Source organism: Populus trichocarpa, chromosome 6 (assembly GCF_000002775.5).
Source record: "Populus trichocarpa isolate Nisqually-1 chromosome 6, P.trichocarpa_v4.1, whole genome shotgun sequence".
Classification (NCBI taxonomy): Eukaryota; Viridiplantae; Streptophyta; class Magnoliopsida; order Malpighiales; family Salicaceae; genus Populus; species Populus trichocarpa.
Genome location: NC_037290.2, coordinates 22,896,148 through 22,909,380, shown reverse-complemented (window position 1 = coordinate 22,909,380; position 13,233 = coordinate 22,896,148). Strand labels below are relative to the sequence as shown.

Below are 13,233 nucleotides of genomic sequence, written 5' to 3'. Positions count from 1 at the left end.
TCCAGACCAAGACGCAGCCTTTATTTGTTGTTGCAGAAAAAGGGGCAAAATCATTAGGGAAGCAAGATGAGGATTACAAAGAAGGACAAAAGAGATCAATCTTCAACATCTCCCTGTGCTCATCTCAGAGCTGCTTACCACAATTGTTTCAACAGGTCCTTCTTCTTCGCTCCCTTAACAATAACGGGTCTCGTTTCCTTTTCTTTTTCTTGGCTGTTTTCTTCACTAAAACCCCTCTTAAACCCTAACTATTATCCTCTGCATACTTTTTGCATAGGTGGTATTCAGAGAAGTTTGTCAAAGGACAGTGGGGAAAAGAGGAGTGTGTTTCTGAGTGGCAAAAATACAGAGCTTGCCTTTCTGTATCTTCCATTTCCCTTACTTTCTTTTTCATATTTTCTCTTTAAAAATCCTGAATCCCATCGTTCAAAGTTTATAATTTTATTCGTTTATATTTTGTTATAGGAACATTTGGATGATAAGCATTTGAGTCGTTTCTTGGAAGCTGAAATAGTTCCATCTGATTTAGGAAAGCCAGTTGACGGTGTTTCTCAGTGAATTTTATACTTTAATCTTTATTTAACACGCTAGAGAACAAGTTAGAAGGTGAGTGCTGTAGCTTTTGTGGGTTTGCTGCTTGATTGGTTATATTTTTTGTAAGATGGTGTTGGATTAATTCGATCAAATGGTTTACTGGGTTGTTTGAGTGGTGTGATTCTATAAAGAAATTGATTGCAAAATATTTTGATGAAAATGAACTAGAACCCGTAACCTTGCTCTTGGACAGTAGACTGTCTATCTGTCTCTATTTATGTAATCTGTGATATCTCCATTCTGTAGCTCTTCGCATGGTTTAAATTCTGTTCATGCTAGGGTACATGTTCAGCCTAAAAGATTATCGTGCTTCAATTACAAAACAAGAATCGGTAATTGTTCTTTGTGAAATATCAGCTCACTTGTTTGTGTTTGCTATTCTATTGAAATGATGGGTTAAATCAACATCTCTGGCAAACCAAGAACGTGCGTATTTTACTTTTACAAAATGTCTTCCTTGCATTTTGTGTTTTTGCTGTTTTTTAGCAAGGCAAATATAGGATGAACATACTAGCTATTGATTTTCGTTGACTGGTGATAATTGTTGTTTTCTTCAGGTAATAAATCTGCAGAACCTTCTAGCAAGCAAAACTGATAAAATGTATAATGATGGCATCTGGATGCAGACTATTACCATGCGCTAAATTGCTGGAGATGCATATCCATTGAATCTAGAAATTTATCTATCCCAGGTTCCTCCTTTTGTTTTGCAATTTCTGATGTAGGAGAGGTTCGTTCTGTAGAATAGATGGAGAGAAGCCTGCTGTTGAATTATTTTATGGGTTGTACCATGTGAATTTGAGGGCATGGCTCAGGAAACTTGTTCTGACATGCTAATGTTGAGAATTTCAAGTTATATGTTAGTTATTTACAACAACAGATTTTGATTTGGAGATCTTGTTCAGTTGCATGTACTCATTGATGATGAAATACAGCCAGGTTTCTTGTTTCCTTTCTTCTTTTGTACAGGGCACTGCTCTTAAATGATCAGTACTTGATACTAATGCTCAAGCTTGATGGCAAACCCATTTATTACACTGCAAGAGGATTTTGAATCTATTTGACAGAATATATCTGCTTGCATTACAATGCTTGCAAAAGCTATTTTTTCTATCACGTGCTATGTTTGGCAACACGGTGCGCATACTAAGCTCAAAGTTACATGGTGACTGAACATGACTTCACCCTTGTCCAGTTCCACCACCTGCACTATACATATGGTTTTATTCCACCAGATACTCAGATAATAGCAAGCAATTCCTAATATAGCATTGAAAACTGAAATCAAAGAAGGAAATTTTAATTGAACTGAGAAACTTGGATCATAGCTGGCCATAAAGCAGTTCCTGACATTGATTCTGGGAGCCCAATTGCAACTGTACTTGTGATATAAGAATACTGTTATTCACCTGATGACGGGTTACACTTTCGAAATGCTAAAATACATCCTCCTTATTCAATCGACAGATTCGCTTAGACCATATCATGAAGGCTTTATTGACTTTGACAACGAGATTCACAGCACCACCTCTTCCACCATAGTATTTTCTGCTGAAAAGGAGCTAGGAATCCTTCATTTTTTCTTAAATAGGAAATGTGCAACCATCCACCCTTCTCCATTGTTCTATGCAAAGAGTTCTGCAACAGCAATGAAGAATGTTCTCCTGTAGAAGGTCCATTTAACAGCTTGATCTTTACCATAGGTGGAATCCTTTATTGGCTTAATGGAAGCCAAGTACTGGTCCATTCTTTTGAGCCACTCCTCATCGCGAGATTTCAATGTATCTTGACGAATGAGATGATCCATGGCAACCACACACAGAGTAGTTGATTTGGCAAGTTCTGCACTTTTTCCCAGGAAGTAAAGCCTCTTAACCAAGTCTATTTTTATTAGCACAATTGCAGAGTTTTTCGTCTTCACCTTGTCTATGAATAATGTTTCCCATTCACAAGCCAATGATCTGCAACGGAAACACCATCCTGCACAGCGAGTTTTTAGAGGGAGGCTTTCACAAGTGAGGAAGTGAAATTCATGCCGCGGTTGGAATTCTTTCTTGTTTGAGTATGCTTCTACATATGATTTCATGATTTAATTTTGTAATTCTAATCCTTTGGCACATCACCATACATTCATTGAGATTTGAATCTAGAGCCTGGTATGCTCGGAAAGTAAAGCATGTATTTGAGAATGAGATATGCAAGCGCAGACCTGGAAATAAAGTAACAGATTTGCAGAAGGCATTGCACCTCCGATGAAGAAATACCTAATAATCTCCAGTCATCTTCATTTACATCCTGAATATATTAGAAACAGAGGCAGGAATGTAACTTTATTCAACATTTCAGGTGCTCAATGAATAGATGCTTCAGATATAGCTTACTTAGAGCAATAATATGAATTGAATTCCAGGTAACAAATTCTGACAAGCTTTACCTGAAAGTTGTAAAAGCAAATGCTCCGTGGCAGAAATATTAGAACAAAAAGAAGGCTATCTTGTTTCATCCACTTGGATATCTTGTTAAGAAGATCGCTATAATTCTTCATATGCTGGGATAGAACAAATTCGATCTTAAACCAAGTCAACTACGGTCATCACATCCCTAATGTGGCATGAAATTCACCGACCTCAAACATTCCAATGCAGTGTATACGGTCATAGGACGCATCCTTTTCAAATGTGCTGATGTCTGCAACAATGATCTCCACAATCTGCAGCTGAAGATCTCTAAAGAAACGAAACCAAGAGACTAACTTTTGAATATAAAATGGGAATATAGTTATCAATAAGACAGTCAACACTCGACGTCTGAATGGAAAGCCAGAACCCTACAAAGTACATGCCAATATAACAGGTAGCATGCTGGCACTGCTCGTCAACGTATGCATTCTGTGTTGTTGAGTTACAAATCCCAGTAATTTCACAGTTACTGTACTTTTGAGCAATTTATAAAGAGAGTGATCCCCAGCCACATCCAACGTCGAGGACAGCGTGTCCATCTCTTAACTGTGACCTCTAGCAATACAGCTCCAACAATGCTTCCTCGGCATCTGACAAGGTGTTCGGTTCATAAGAAAAACAACAACAGCTGCACCATTTCATGTATAAACCATATCAGCTCACAAAACAGTAACATTGATGGCATTTACTCACTACTTTGACATAATTAAAGGTGGAAATGCTGATAACTTGATTGCGTTGAAGGTTCCATGTCAAATTAGAGACGATGAGTAGGGTGGAAGTATAGATACTGTTTAGCTTGTTTTATAGAAGATATGATTATTCAAGAGATCTTCTACTGTTACTTGCATGGTTGCAAAAGATGTGAGAAGTCTTCAACAAGACAGCTAGGTAGATTTGGTTTTGTAAGCCTTAGGATGTTGATGGGTTTTGATTGGGGAATTGAAAGAAGCTTTAGAGAGAAGTTAAGCACTAGGGATCTTGATTGTAAACAGAGAGAAAAGAGATGTGACGAAATGAAAAAAAATAATATATATATATATATATATATATATATATATATATATATATATATATATATATATATATATATATATATATACACATGTTGGACATTTATAACAGTTGTGTTGATGAGATTGAATTGGCCACGAGGCAATTTTTTAAGTTCAAATATTTTAAAAATCCGTATCCTCTTCCAATTGTAAAGAATTTACAAGTTCATTAATTAATTTATTTTCTATTCCTTTCTCATTTAAAACAATATAAAATTCAATATATTTTATTGTGACAATTGAAAGCTTAATTTGAGGATTGATTCAAATTCAATATTTTATGATCAAAATTAATTATATACTTAATTCAAAGCAACCTGAATTTTTTTAAAAAATAATGCATCCCAAACTTACCAAACCAATGTAATAACTAGAATCATTGGACCGTTTGGTTAAATCCTCCTCCTAGATCGAAGTGCAATATCTTGTTTATTGCATGGACAAACATTTACACAAAACATTTCTTTTCTAATTCAAGTGCTTATTGATATTCTAATTTGAATTTGATAAATTAATCGGAGTTTTTTTTTTTTTATTTTTTTAATTTAATTTTTCAGCATGAAATTAATTGAGTATTAAAATTCATTTTATTTTTTTATTTTTTATGAGGTTATGATAGTTTTATAGTCCGAGTCACGAGTTATGATGATTTTTAGTCAATTATTTTTTCAATTTTATCTTTCAATATTATGTTTATTAGGAATTAAACTTCATAATTTGCATTAGGTTATTCCGATCTCATGACTCAGATGAATTTGATCGGTTGACTCAGGTGATTTTTTGTGTCCTTTTTTTAATTGATTTTTTTAAAAAAAATTTCACTCTTTAACATTATGTTAATTGAGAATTGAGTTTCATAAATTGTTTCAATTTACTTTCTATGAGATTATCCTGGTCTCATAACCACGGTTAACCTGGGTTAATTCGATTTTTTTTAGTTGAATTTTGTTTTCAATTTCATTATTAAATTTTGAGTTGATTGGGAAATTGGGTTTGATAAATTTTTTGAATTTTTTTTCTATAGTATTATCATAGTCTCATGACTTAGGTAGCGAATTTAAAAATTTAACCCGAGTCGATTTAATATACTATCATTTTATTATTTTTTAAAAAATGTTATCTTGTTTTTCTTTTGAGTTAAACTATAGTTTTTTTTTGTTATCCTATTGTTTTTTAACTTTCTAAATTAATCAGATTGTTTGATTTTTTAATTAAAAAACATTTTAACAATATTTTTTACATCCAAAACAAATTTGATTTGAAATTTACCGTTGCACGGATAATAATATAGTTTCTTTTGTAATTCAAAGTTCTTGGTACGAAGTACAATGGCAGATCAAATGCAAAATCATTAATGTGGATTTGTTTGTATCGTTTTTATCACCAACCAATTAAAATAATTTAAAAATATATAAAAAATAATTTTAAATAAAAATAAAATAAAATATTTAAAAAAACATAATGTCAACTGGATTATCTAACACCACCGCAGACAAAACATTGATTTTCTCACTCAAATCTCGTGAAAACTTTTCAGAAGACAAGACACGATCCCCGATAAATTACCGGTATAACCAACTGCAATTATCATATTTTTATCCCCATTTCCTTCGACCTTTCTTTTCCCTGTTTTGGACCCATCCAGAGCTTAGCTATTGAAACAAAATTTGATCATTGGGAACCGAGTTTTAATCACTGTAAGTTAACTATTCTATCTTTTGTTAATTTTTAGAGCTCATTTGATTTGATTTCTTAGAAGTTAAAAAGATTGGTTCTTTTTGTACGATGTAAGTGTTTATTTATTTATTTGAATTGAATGAGAAGTTCAAGATTGATTGGTATGTTATTTTTTTTTTCATTTTTCATTTTTGGGGTTTCTTGTTATTTCCCTTTGGCTAAAGTGATCTGGGTTTTGCTTATCTGAAGGGGTTGTTTCTTTGTTTGTTATTTGATGCATCCAGTAATCTCTGATTGATTAAATTGTGGATACTTATTTATCTTTTGTGAATCATTAAACAGTGAAAACTGAATTGGCAAGATGTTCTATTGAGAATTGGGTTGTATGTGAGAGGTTCTTTGTTTTGATGATGCCAAAATGATGCTTTCGAAAGCTGAGTCTAGAAATGGTGATGGTGATGGAAGTTCGAATAGTGGTCAACTGCTGAGAGACATTGAGGCAATAAGCAAAGCCCTATACTTGCATAAAACCCCACAAAAGGCTTTGATTTCCCCATCCAGTGCTCGATCTAAATCAGTTGAGAAACCCCGCTTACCAGAATCAAAATCGAGTCTGAACCCACAAAGTTTTAATGAAACTGTGTCATCTAAGGACAAGAAATCATCATCAGCATGGAATTGGAAGAAGCCCTTGAAAGCTTTAGCCCACATTGGTCGTCAAAAGTTCAATATTTGTTTCTTTCTCCACGTGCATTCTATTGAAGGGTTACCCCCGAGTTTTAATGGTATGAATTTGTCTGTGCATTGGAAGAGGAAGGATGTGGTTTTGCAGACACGTGCAGCAAAGGTTTTGAAGGGAGTTGCTGAATTTGATGAGACTTTGATGCATAAATGTTCTGTATATGGTTCAAGAAGTGGGCCCTATCATGCAGCAAAGTATGAAATGAAGCTTTTCTTGATTTATGCATCCATAATTGGGGCTCCTGGCATTGACATGGGGAAACAGTGGGTAGATCTGACACTGTTGTTGCCATTGAATTCGGAGGAACTGGAGGGAGAGAAAAGTACTGATAAATGGACTACAAGCTATAAGCTTGAGGGCAAGGCTAAGGGTGCTACTCTAAATGTTAGTTTTGGTTTCTCGGTATTGAGAGACAATTTTATTGAATCAAGAAGTAATATGAGTGTCTCTGACCTTCTAAATTTAGTGCATGATAGGCCTGCAGTGGATCCCAAAACAGGTATTGGGCACACTAACAGTAATGGAATGCTTCGGCGACTTGAAAGTGTTCCTAGTGATTTAAATCGTCGGCCTCCTCTCTCTTCTCAATCTGTTGATGCGAAGAGTTACCATGATGTGTCATCAAATTTGGGATTGGAACTCTCCAAGTCAATAAATTTTCTATATGAAAAACTCGATGAGGTGAACTGGCAGAATTCAGAAAAACTTGACGCATTATCTGGCCATATGCAGCAACTCAAACCAAAGTTTCACTTGGAGTTTGAGCTTGATGAAGCTGACCGTGGAAATGAGTGTGATATTGAGTTTACTGTTGTTGAGCAGGGGATAGAAACATCTGAAATGGAACAAATGGAACCAGAACAAGATGATGTTCAGACTACTGATGGTTCTGCAATTGAAACCATTGACTTGGATGAAATAATCAAGGATGATGATATAGCCCCTGATGAGGAGACAAAGTTCCATTCGGAGGGAAATATTTTCCATGGACATGTAGATGAGGTTTTAATGGATGATTGCAAACATGAAGAGAATAGTGCAAGTAGGAAAGGATCAATTATGGAAGATCTGGAATCAGCTTTTAATAACCAGCTCATTTCAGAATCTGAGAAGTTGGAATCCCAGCTTGCTATGAGCAAGTTTCTAGAGAATGAAAATTACATGGAAACTAAATCAAATTACAAGGCTAATAAAGTGGCAAAGAAATCGCTGAGCCTGGATGAATTTACCACGTCTGTTGCAAGTGATTTTTTAAATATGCTGGGGATTGAGCATAGTCCATTTGGTCTGAGTTCAGACAGTGAACCTGAGTCTCCTAGAGAGCGCTTGTTAAGAGAGTTTGAAAAAGAAGCCATAGCTTCCGGCAGCTTCATCATGGATTTTGATGGAAACAGAGAGCATGAAGAATTGGGTCGCATTGCTCAGGCTGGGTCTAGTTACGAGGACCTTTCTGATGATCTTGATTTATCTCTGGTTATTCAGGCTGCTGAGCAGGAGCACTGGAGAGCAAGTCAGTTGCTAAGTGGAAGAAGGAAGGTGAAGGTGCTTGAAGACTTGGAGACAGAAGCTTTAATGAGAGAATGGGGCTTAGATGAGGGGGCCTTTCAGAATTCTCCACGTTATTGCTCTGATGGATTTGGGAGTCCAATTGAGCTTCTTCCTGAGAAACAAGTTGAATTACCTCCACTTGGAGATGGCTTTGGACCCTTTATCCATACCAATGATGGAGGTTGTCTGCGGTCTATGAATCCTTCTCTTTTCAGAAATTCTAAAAATGCAGGGAGCTTAGTTATGCAAGTTTCTTGTCCTGTAGTGCTACCTGCAGAATTAGGTTCTGATATTATGGAGATATTACAGTATCTGGCATCGGTTGGCATCACAAAACTATCTCTGCTGACAAACAAATTAATGCCTTTGGAGGATATCACCGGGAAGATATTGCAACAAATAGCAGAGGATATTACTGAAAGGTTGGTGAGCATATGAATTGCATTGAAGCATGTTTGCCTAATTTTTTATCATTGAAAAAGTCATTTTACATGTTGCCTTATTGGATCTTATTTTCTCATTGCTGTCACAGGAAGGCTCCTTTGTGTCATGAATCATTGTTTGGGAAAGATCCATTTAATAGGAGAAAGGAAGTTGAAGGTGTTTGTTCTCATCAGTTCTTTAATAACATAAAGTCCAGCCTTATCGGCAGTGAGGTAGACTGGGAATATGTTAGTCTTGAAGATCTTGCACCTTTGGCAATGAAAAAGATTGATGCCATGTCCATTGAAGGGTTGAGAATCCAGTCCGGCATGTCTGAGGAAGCGGCACCATCAAGCATCAGTCCCCAGTCTCCTGGAAAGATGCTGGCTTTTGAAGGGAAGGATGCCAATCTTGTTGGGTTTCTCAGTTTGGGAGGTGCAGAATTGCACCATCTTGATGCTGAAGATGCTGACAGTGGTGCTGATGGATTATTGTCTCTCTCTATAACATTGGAGGAGTGGTTGAGACTTGATGCTGGAATCATCAGCGAGGAAGATGAAGTTGATGAGCACACAATAAGGATCCTTGCAGCCCATCGTGCTAAGTGCATAGATTTTAATGGAAGGTTTACAGGAGACATTAATTGGGGCACAGCATCTGGTGGAAAGCATGGTTTGTTGGGGAACAACCTCACGGTAGCTCTCAAGATACTGCTTAGGGATCCTCTTCGAAATTTTGAGCCGGTTGGTGCTCCGATGCTTGCTCTAATCCAAGTGGAGAGGACTTCTATCCATCCCATGTCAAAAGTGTATGGTTCGGTGTTAGAAAGAAGTAGAAATGAAGAAGATGATCATGAATGGATCCAGTACGAAAAGAATGATTGTCTTTGGTTTAAAATCACTGAAGTCCATGTTTCAGGGTTGAATACTGAACCTGGCAAGACACAACATTGGGCTACCAAAACACAGCAACAATCTGGGACACGCTGGCTGGTGGCAAGTGGCATGTCTAAGTCGTACAAGCAACCATTTTCGAAGTCGAAGGCCATTGTATTAGCATACCCACAACTAATCAGAAACGTGGAGGCAGGTGATATCTTGTGGAGCATAAGCTCTCAAGCTAAGGACACAGTAACTAGATGGAAAGACCTGGCAGGATTTGTTCCACACGTACGGAACCCTAATGTTATCTTTCCTGGATGAAACTGTGAAAATTTGAGTATTGCTCTTACATGGTATTTAGCATGAACTGAGCACATTTAACCTTGCTACTTGGTCTATTGAGTTTTTGAACATAGCAAGACTGGATCCTAGCATGCTCAGAATAGATTTAGCGAACAAATATACTTGATCGGTCTAACGGACCCTGTGAAAATGGTGAGATATATAAAACCTGCAGTTGCATATTGTTTGTTGATGCTACAGAATTGTCGAACAAGAATACATTGCTGAATTCCTTCAATTCTTTTTGTAAAATCAAATGTTTTTAATGCTTTGCTTTGTTGCATTCGCAACAGTGTCAGTAACAATACTGTAATCAATTGCTATTGGAAAACCATAGGATATATATACAGCCTCTATATTTATATATGTTAAGAGAGAGATACGAAACTATTTTTTTCCTTGGATTTCTACTAATTCTTGATTCATTGGAGAATTTCTGAAATGATATTCATACATTTCAAATACAGGTTGCTTCTATATTCTCGCCGGCTGGACTCCCAGTTGTGTTTTTGTGGTTTTACAAATAAAGAATTATTGCGGTCTGGAGGATATAAAGGGTCATGGCAAAAACGGGTAGCTTTTACAAATATTGTAATATAATAGTAACTGTAGCAGAAAAACACACCACAATTTCGTAATATCTATAATTAAATATTATTATCTAAGATCTAATCATCTATCAAGTTTTATTTTCTCTTAAACATTTACAAGGATTTTTAAACTGTAAATATTTACTAATTTTTTTTAATCGAATCCAAACTTCAAGAAATATATTGTTAATTTATTATCAAATTTTTTAGTATACATTGTAATCAACTTATCAAACTAATTTTATTCTAAATTTAGTTATTATTTATTTGAAAAGGTATATTCAAGAAAAAATTGTACAAGAGGATGCTTTTATATATATATATATGACTAAGATAATTCTTAGCATATCATATTTATAATTCAATATTAAGAAGTTCAGCACAAGCTTTCTAGCCATATATTTTTCCTTGTAGGCAGCAACAGCTCTGATAGAAAATATATCATCAAAATTAGGCACGAAAACGAGATGAAAGGCAACATTGAAGACTATGTACTTAGTTAAAGTAGAAGCCAACACTACAAGAGTTTCCTCCTCACCAAGAATCAAACAAGGCTTGTTGTTCACATCATGAGAAGGTACCTTCCATTGAAATGAGCAACCCTAGATTTGGTAAATACCTCCCCGATAACTTACTACCCCACTGTACCTCATGATTAGCCTCCTCCCTCTATATTTCTTTAGGTGCACGAGCTTATCTTTTATGTAAAGAACCACTAAATGTTGCTACTATCATAGGTACTCTTGACCAATTGGTAATAAACCTTGAAGAGGTTTATGATAGGCTCTACACAAACAAACACATGAAACTTGTCAAATCTTGACAATATCACCCATTTGCTAGGGTGTAGTTGTCCCAAGCCTAACCTATAATATCTAAAAACATCATTAATAAACCCTTGAAGAGGGAAGGAATATCCTAATTCATCCATGCACAAGGGGCTGTAATTTGGAAGGACTTCTGAGTAGAAGTCAAGGTCTCCTCATTGATTTTTCTCTCTCCTAAAAGGCAATAGAGCCACATAGGTTTCAGGTTGTTGACTATTGGCAAAAGCCACCTCCCCGTCACTTAAAGTGTCGGGAGTCTTATCTACAAAAGTTTGAGGTGACTTTTCTCTTCCATAAAAATCTCTTGAAACACTTGGTGAAACGATGTTTATGGCTCTAGAATCAAATTTATCCTTATAGAAGTCTATTTTTTTTTTTTTAAGAAAAGGAGTAACAAAGGAATGCAAGACGAAGAGGAAGAGATAAACTTACTTAACAAAAATCTTCAAAGAAAAAACTGACAAAAGATTGGGAAAAGATAAAGAAAAGAAAAGGATAAGCAGCTAGGATTATAAAGAAAATGATTTATCATCCCCATTGTTGGATAAATGACCCATCATGTCACCACAAATCCCTATATTGCAGCATTAAAGGTGAGCTGCCATTTTAATTCTCGAGAAAGATCCCCTTTAATAAGAATGTGATGTCTAGCCTCAAGAATCTCAACAGTTCTACATTGAGAAGACAAAATGCAGGAGGAAGGTAAGAAGATTTCTCAATTAAAAAGGATGGCCTTTTCAAGATTTTTGTGCATTAAATACGCTAAGACTTGGAGGCTCCAAATAGATCGATGTATTTCATACTAAAAACCTTTTTTTTCTTCTCATAAAGCCTAGAAGGGACCAAAAGAAAGAAGATCCATTATAAAAACTCAACGAAGATCAAGGCCCATGGCAAGAGGGTCTGACATAATTTCTCTAGGCTCGACTACGCGTTAGGCCTAAGGGTTCACTTTCTTACAACTTATTCTCAATATTTATCATATATTAACTAAGAATAAATTTTCTTGTTCTTAAAATATAATGTTTATTTACTGCAACTTCTCATAATAAAATCATTGACTTTATTATCGGAGAGTCTCTAAAATTCTAAAAAATAGATTGTTTTGTAGGAAATTCAGTCTTTGTCACTAACCCTTGGAATCCTCAGTTATGGAGAATGAAAGATTGACATGAACATATGATCATCAATCATCCAAACATTACAAAAAATAATTTCCCTAGCATTCTGGATTTTAGAAGCATCATCATGTATATAAATTACATTCTTCATATCCTTTCAGAAAATTTTCACTTTACACCTCCGGTAATACCATTAAAATATTTTGTTTTTTTATTTATAAAATATCAAAACCGTCTCCTTTTAAGTTTAGCCAAAACACTTTTTTTCCCGTCTCTTCTCCTCCGTTCTTCCATTCTATTGCTACTTACTCTCTCCCCTCTCCCAATACTTGCCAAAATTTGAACCAGACACAAATCTTTTCTTGTTTTATATGTCATCAGTCGCCATGGGGATTGACCTAAAAATTAGGTCAGAAGTCCTTTTTGCAATTAGCCTTAAAAAACCATGATTTCTTTCCCAATTGAAGTTTTTCTTTTTTTAACTAATGCTAAACGTTGCTTATATATATATATATATATATATATATATATATATATATTGGTTCAATGCTTTGACAATTAAAACTCTAAAAAATACTTCAAACAAGTTAATAAAAAACAATCATATTAAAATTACATTAAAATCCGTAATATTATTATTTTGGATACTTCCTTACTTTTTTTCTTATAGGGAATTCTTAGATATTGTCTGATGTTACTTTTGATTTCTTTGATAATAAGATTATACTATCCATTTTTATTAACAATGCTGATACGAAAAGAAAAGAGAAATATTTAAAAAAGGATTTATAATCTTTTTTACTCATATAATATCTTGAATAAAATCATGCATCCTATCTATGCATTTGATATAGATAGATTTCGTTCAAAATAAAGGAATCCTTTGAATAATTGAGTTTAATTAGAAATATTGTGATATAATAGTCGTCATTGTAGTGGAAAAATATCTGCAATTTCATAATATTTAAAATTAA

At 34.9% G+C, this 13,233-nt stretch overlaps 2 protein-coding genes and 1 long non-coding RNA gene across 4 annotated transcripts; 2 read left to right on the top strand and 1 right to left on the bottom strand.

Moving 5' to 3' along the window:
* On the top strand, positions 1-1,548 carry LOC7470678 (uncharacterized protein At4g33100). Of its 2 annotated transcripts, none has more exons than XM_024603571.2 (3): positions 1-155; positions 278-362; positions 1,152-1,548. In XM_024603571.2, the coding sequence occupies exons 1-3, from the start codon at positions 67-69 to the stop codon at positions 1,236-1,238; spliced, it is 261 nt and encodes an 86-aa protein (XP_024459339.1). In that variant the 5' UTR covers positions 1-66; the 3' UTR covers positions 1,239-1,548. The 2 variants fall into 2 exon arrangements, with proteins under 2 accessions (XP_024459339.1, XP_052310026.1); XM_052454066.1 differs by lacking the exon at positions 1,152-1,548 and adding an exon at positions 466-608.
* A 63-nt stretch (positions 1,549-1,611) lies between these two features.
* Positions 1,612-3,047, bottom strand: LOC18100644 (uncharacterized). The gene is made up of 2 exons (XR_002982472.2): positions 2,804-3,047; positions 1,612-2,574 (listed from the first exon to the last, which is right to left on the bottom strand). It is a non-coding gene; the product is annotated as an uncharacterized LOC18100644 (long non-coding RNA).
* Positions 3,048-5,588: 2,541 nt separating this feature from the next.
* LOC7470677 (protein PLASTID MOVEMENT IMPAIRED 1-RELATED 2) lies at positions 5,589-9,959 on the top strand. The gene is made up of 3 exons (XM_024604080.2): positions 5,589-5,805; positions 6,128-8,497; positions 8,608-9,959. The coding sequence occupies exons 2-3, from the start codon at positions 6,204-6,206 to the stop codon at positions 9,698-9,700; spliced, it is 3,387 nt and encodes a 1,128-aa protein (XP_024459848.1). The 5' UTR covers positions 5,589-5,805; positions 6,128-6,203; the 3' UTR covers positions 9,701-9,959.
* Positions 9,960-13,233: the final 3,274 nt, after the last annotated feature.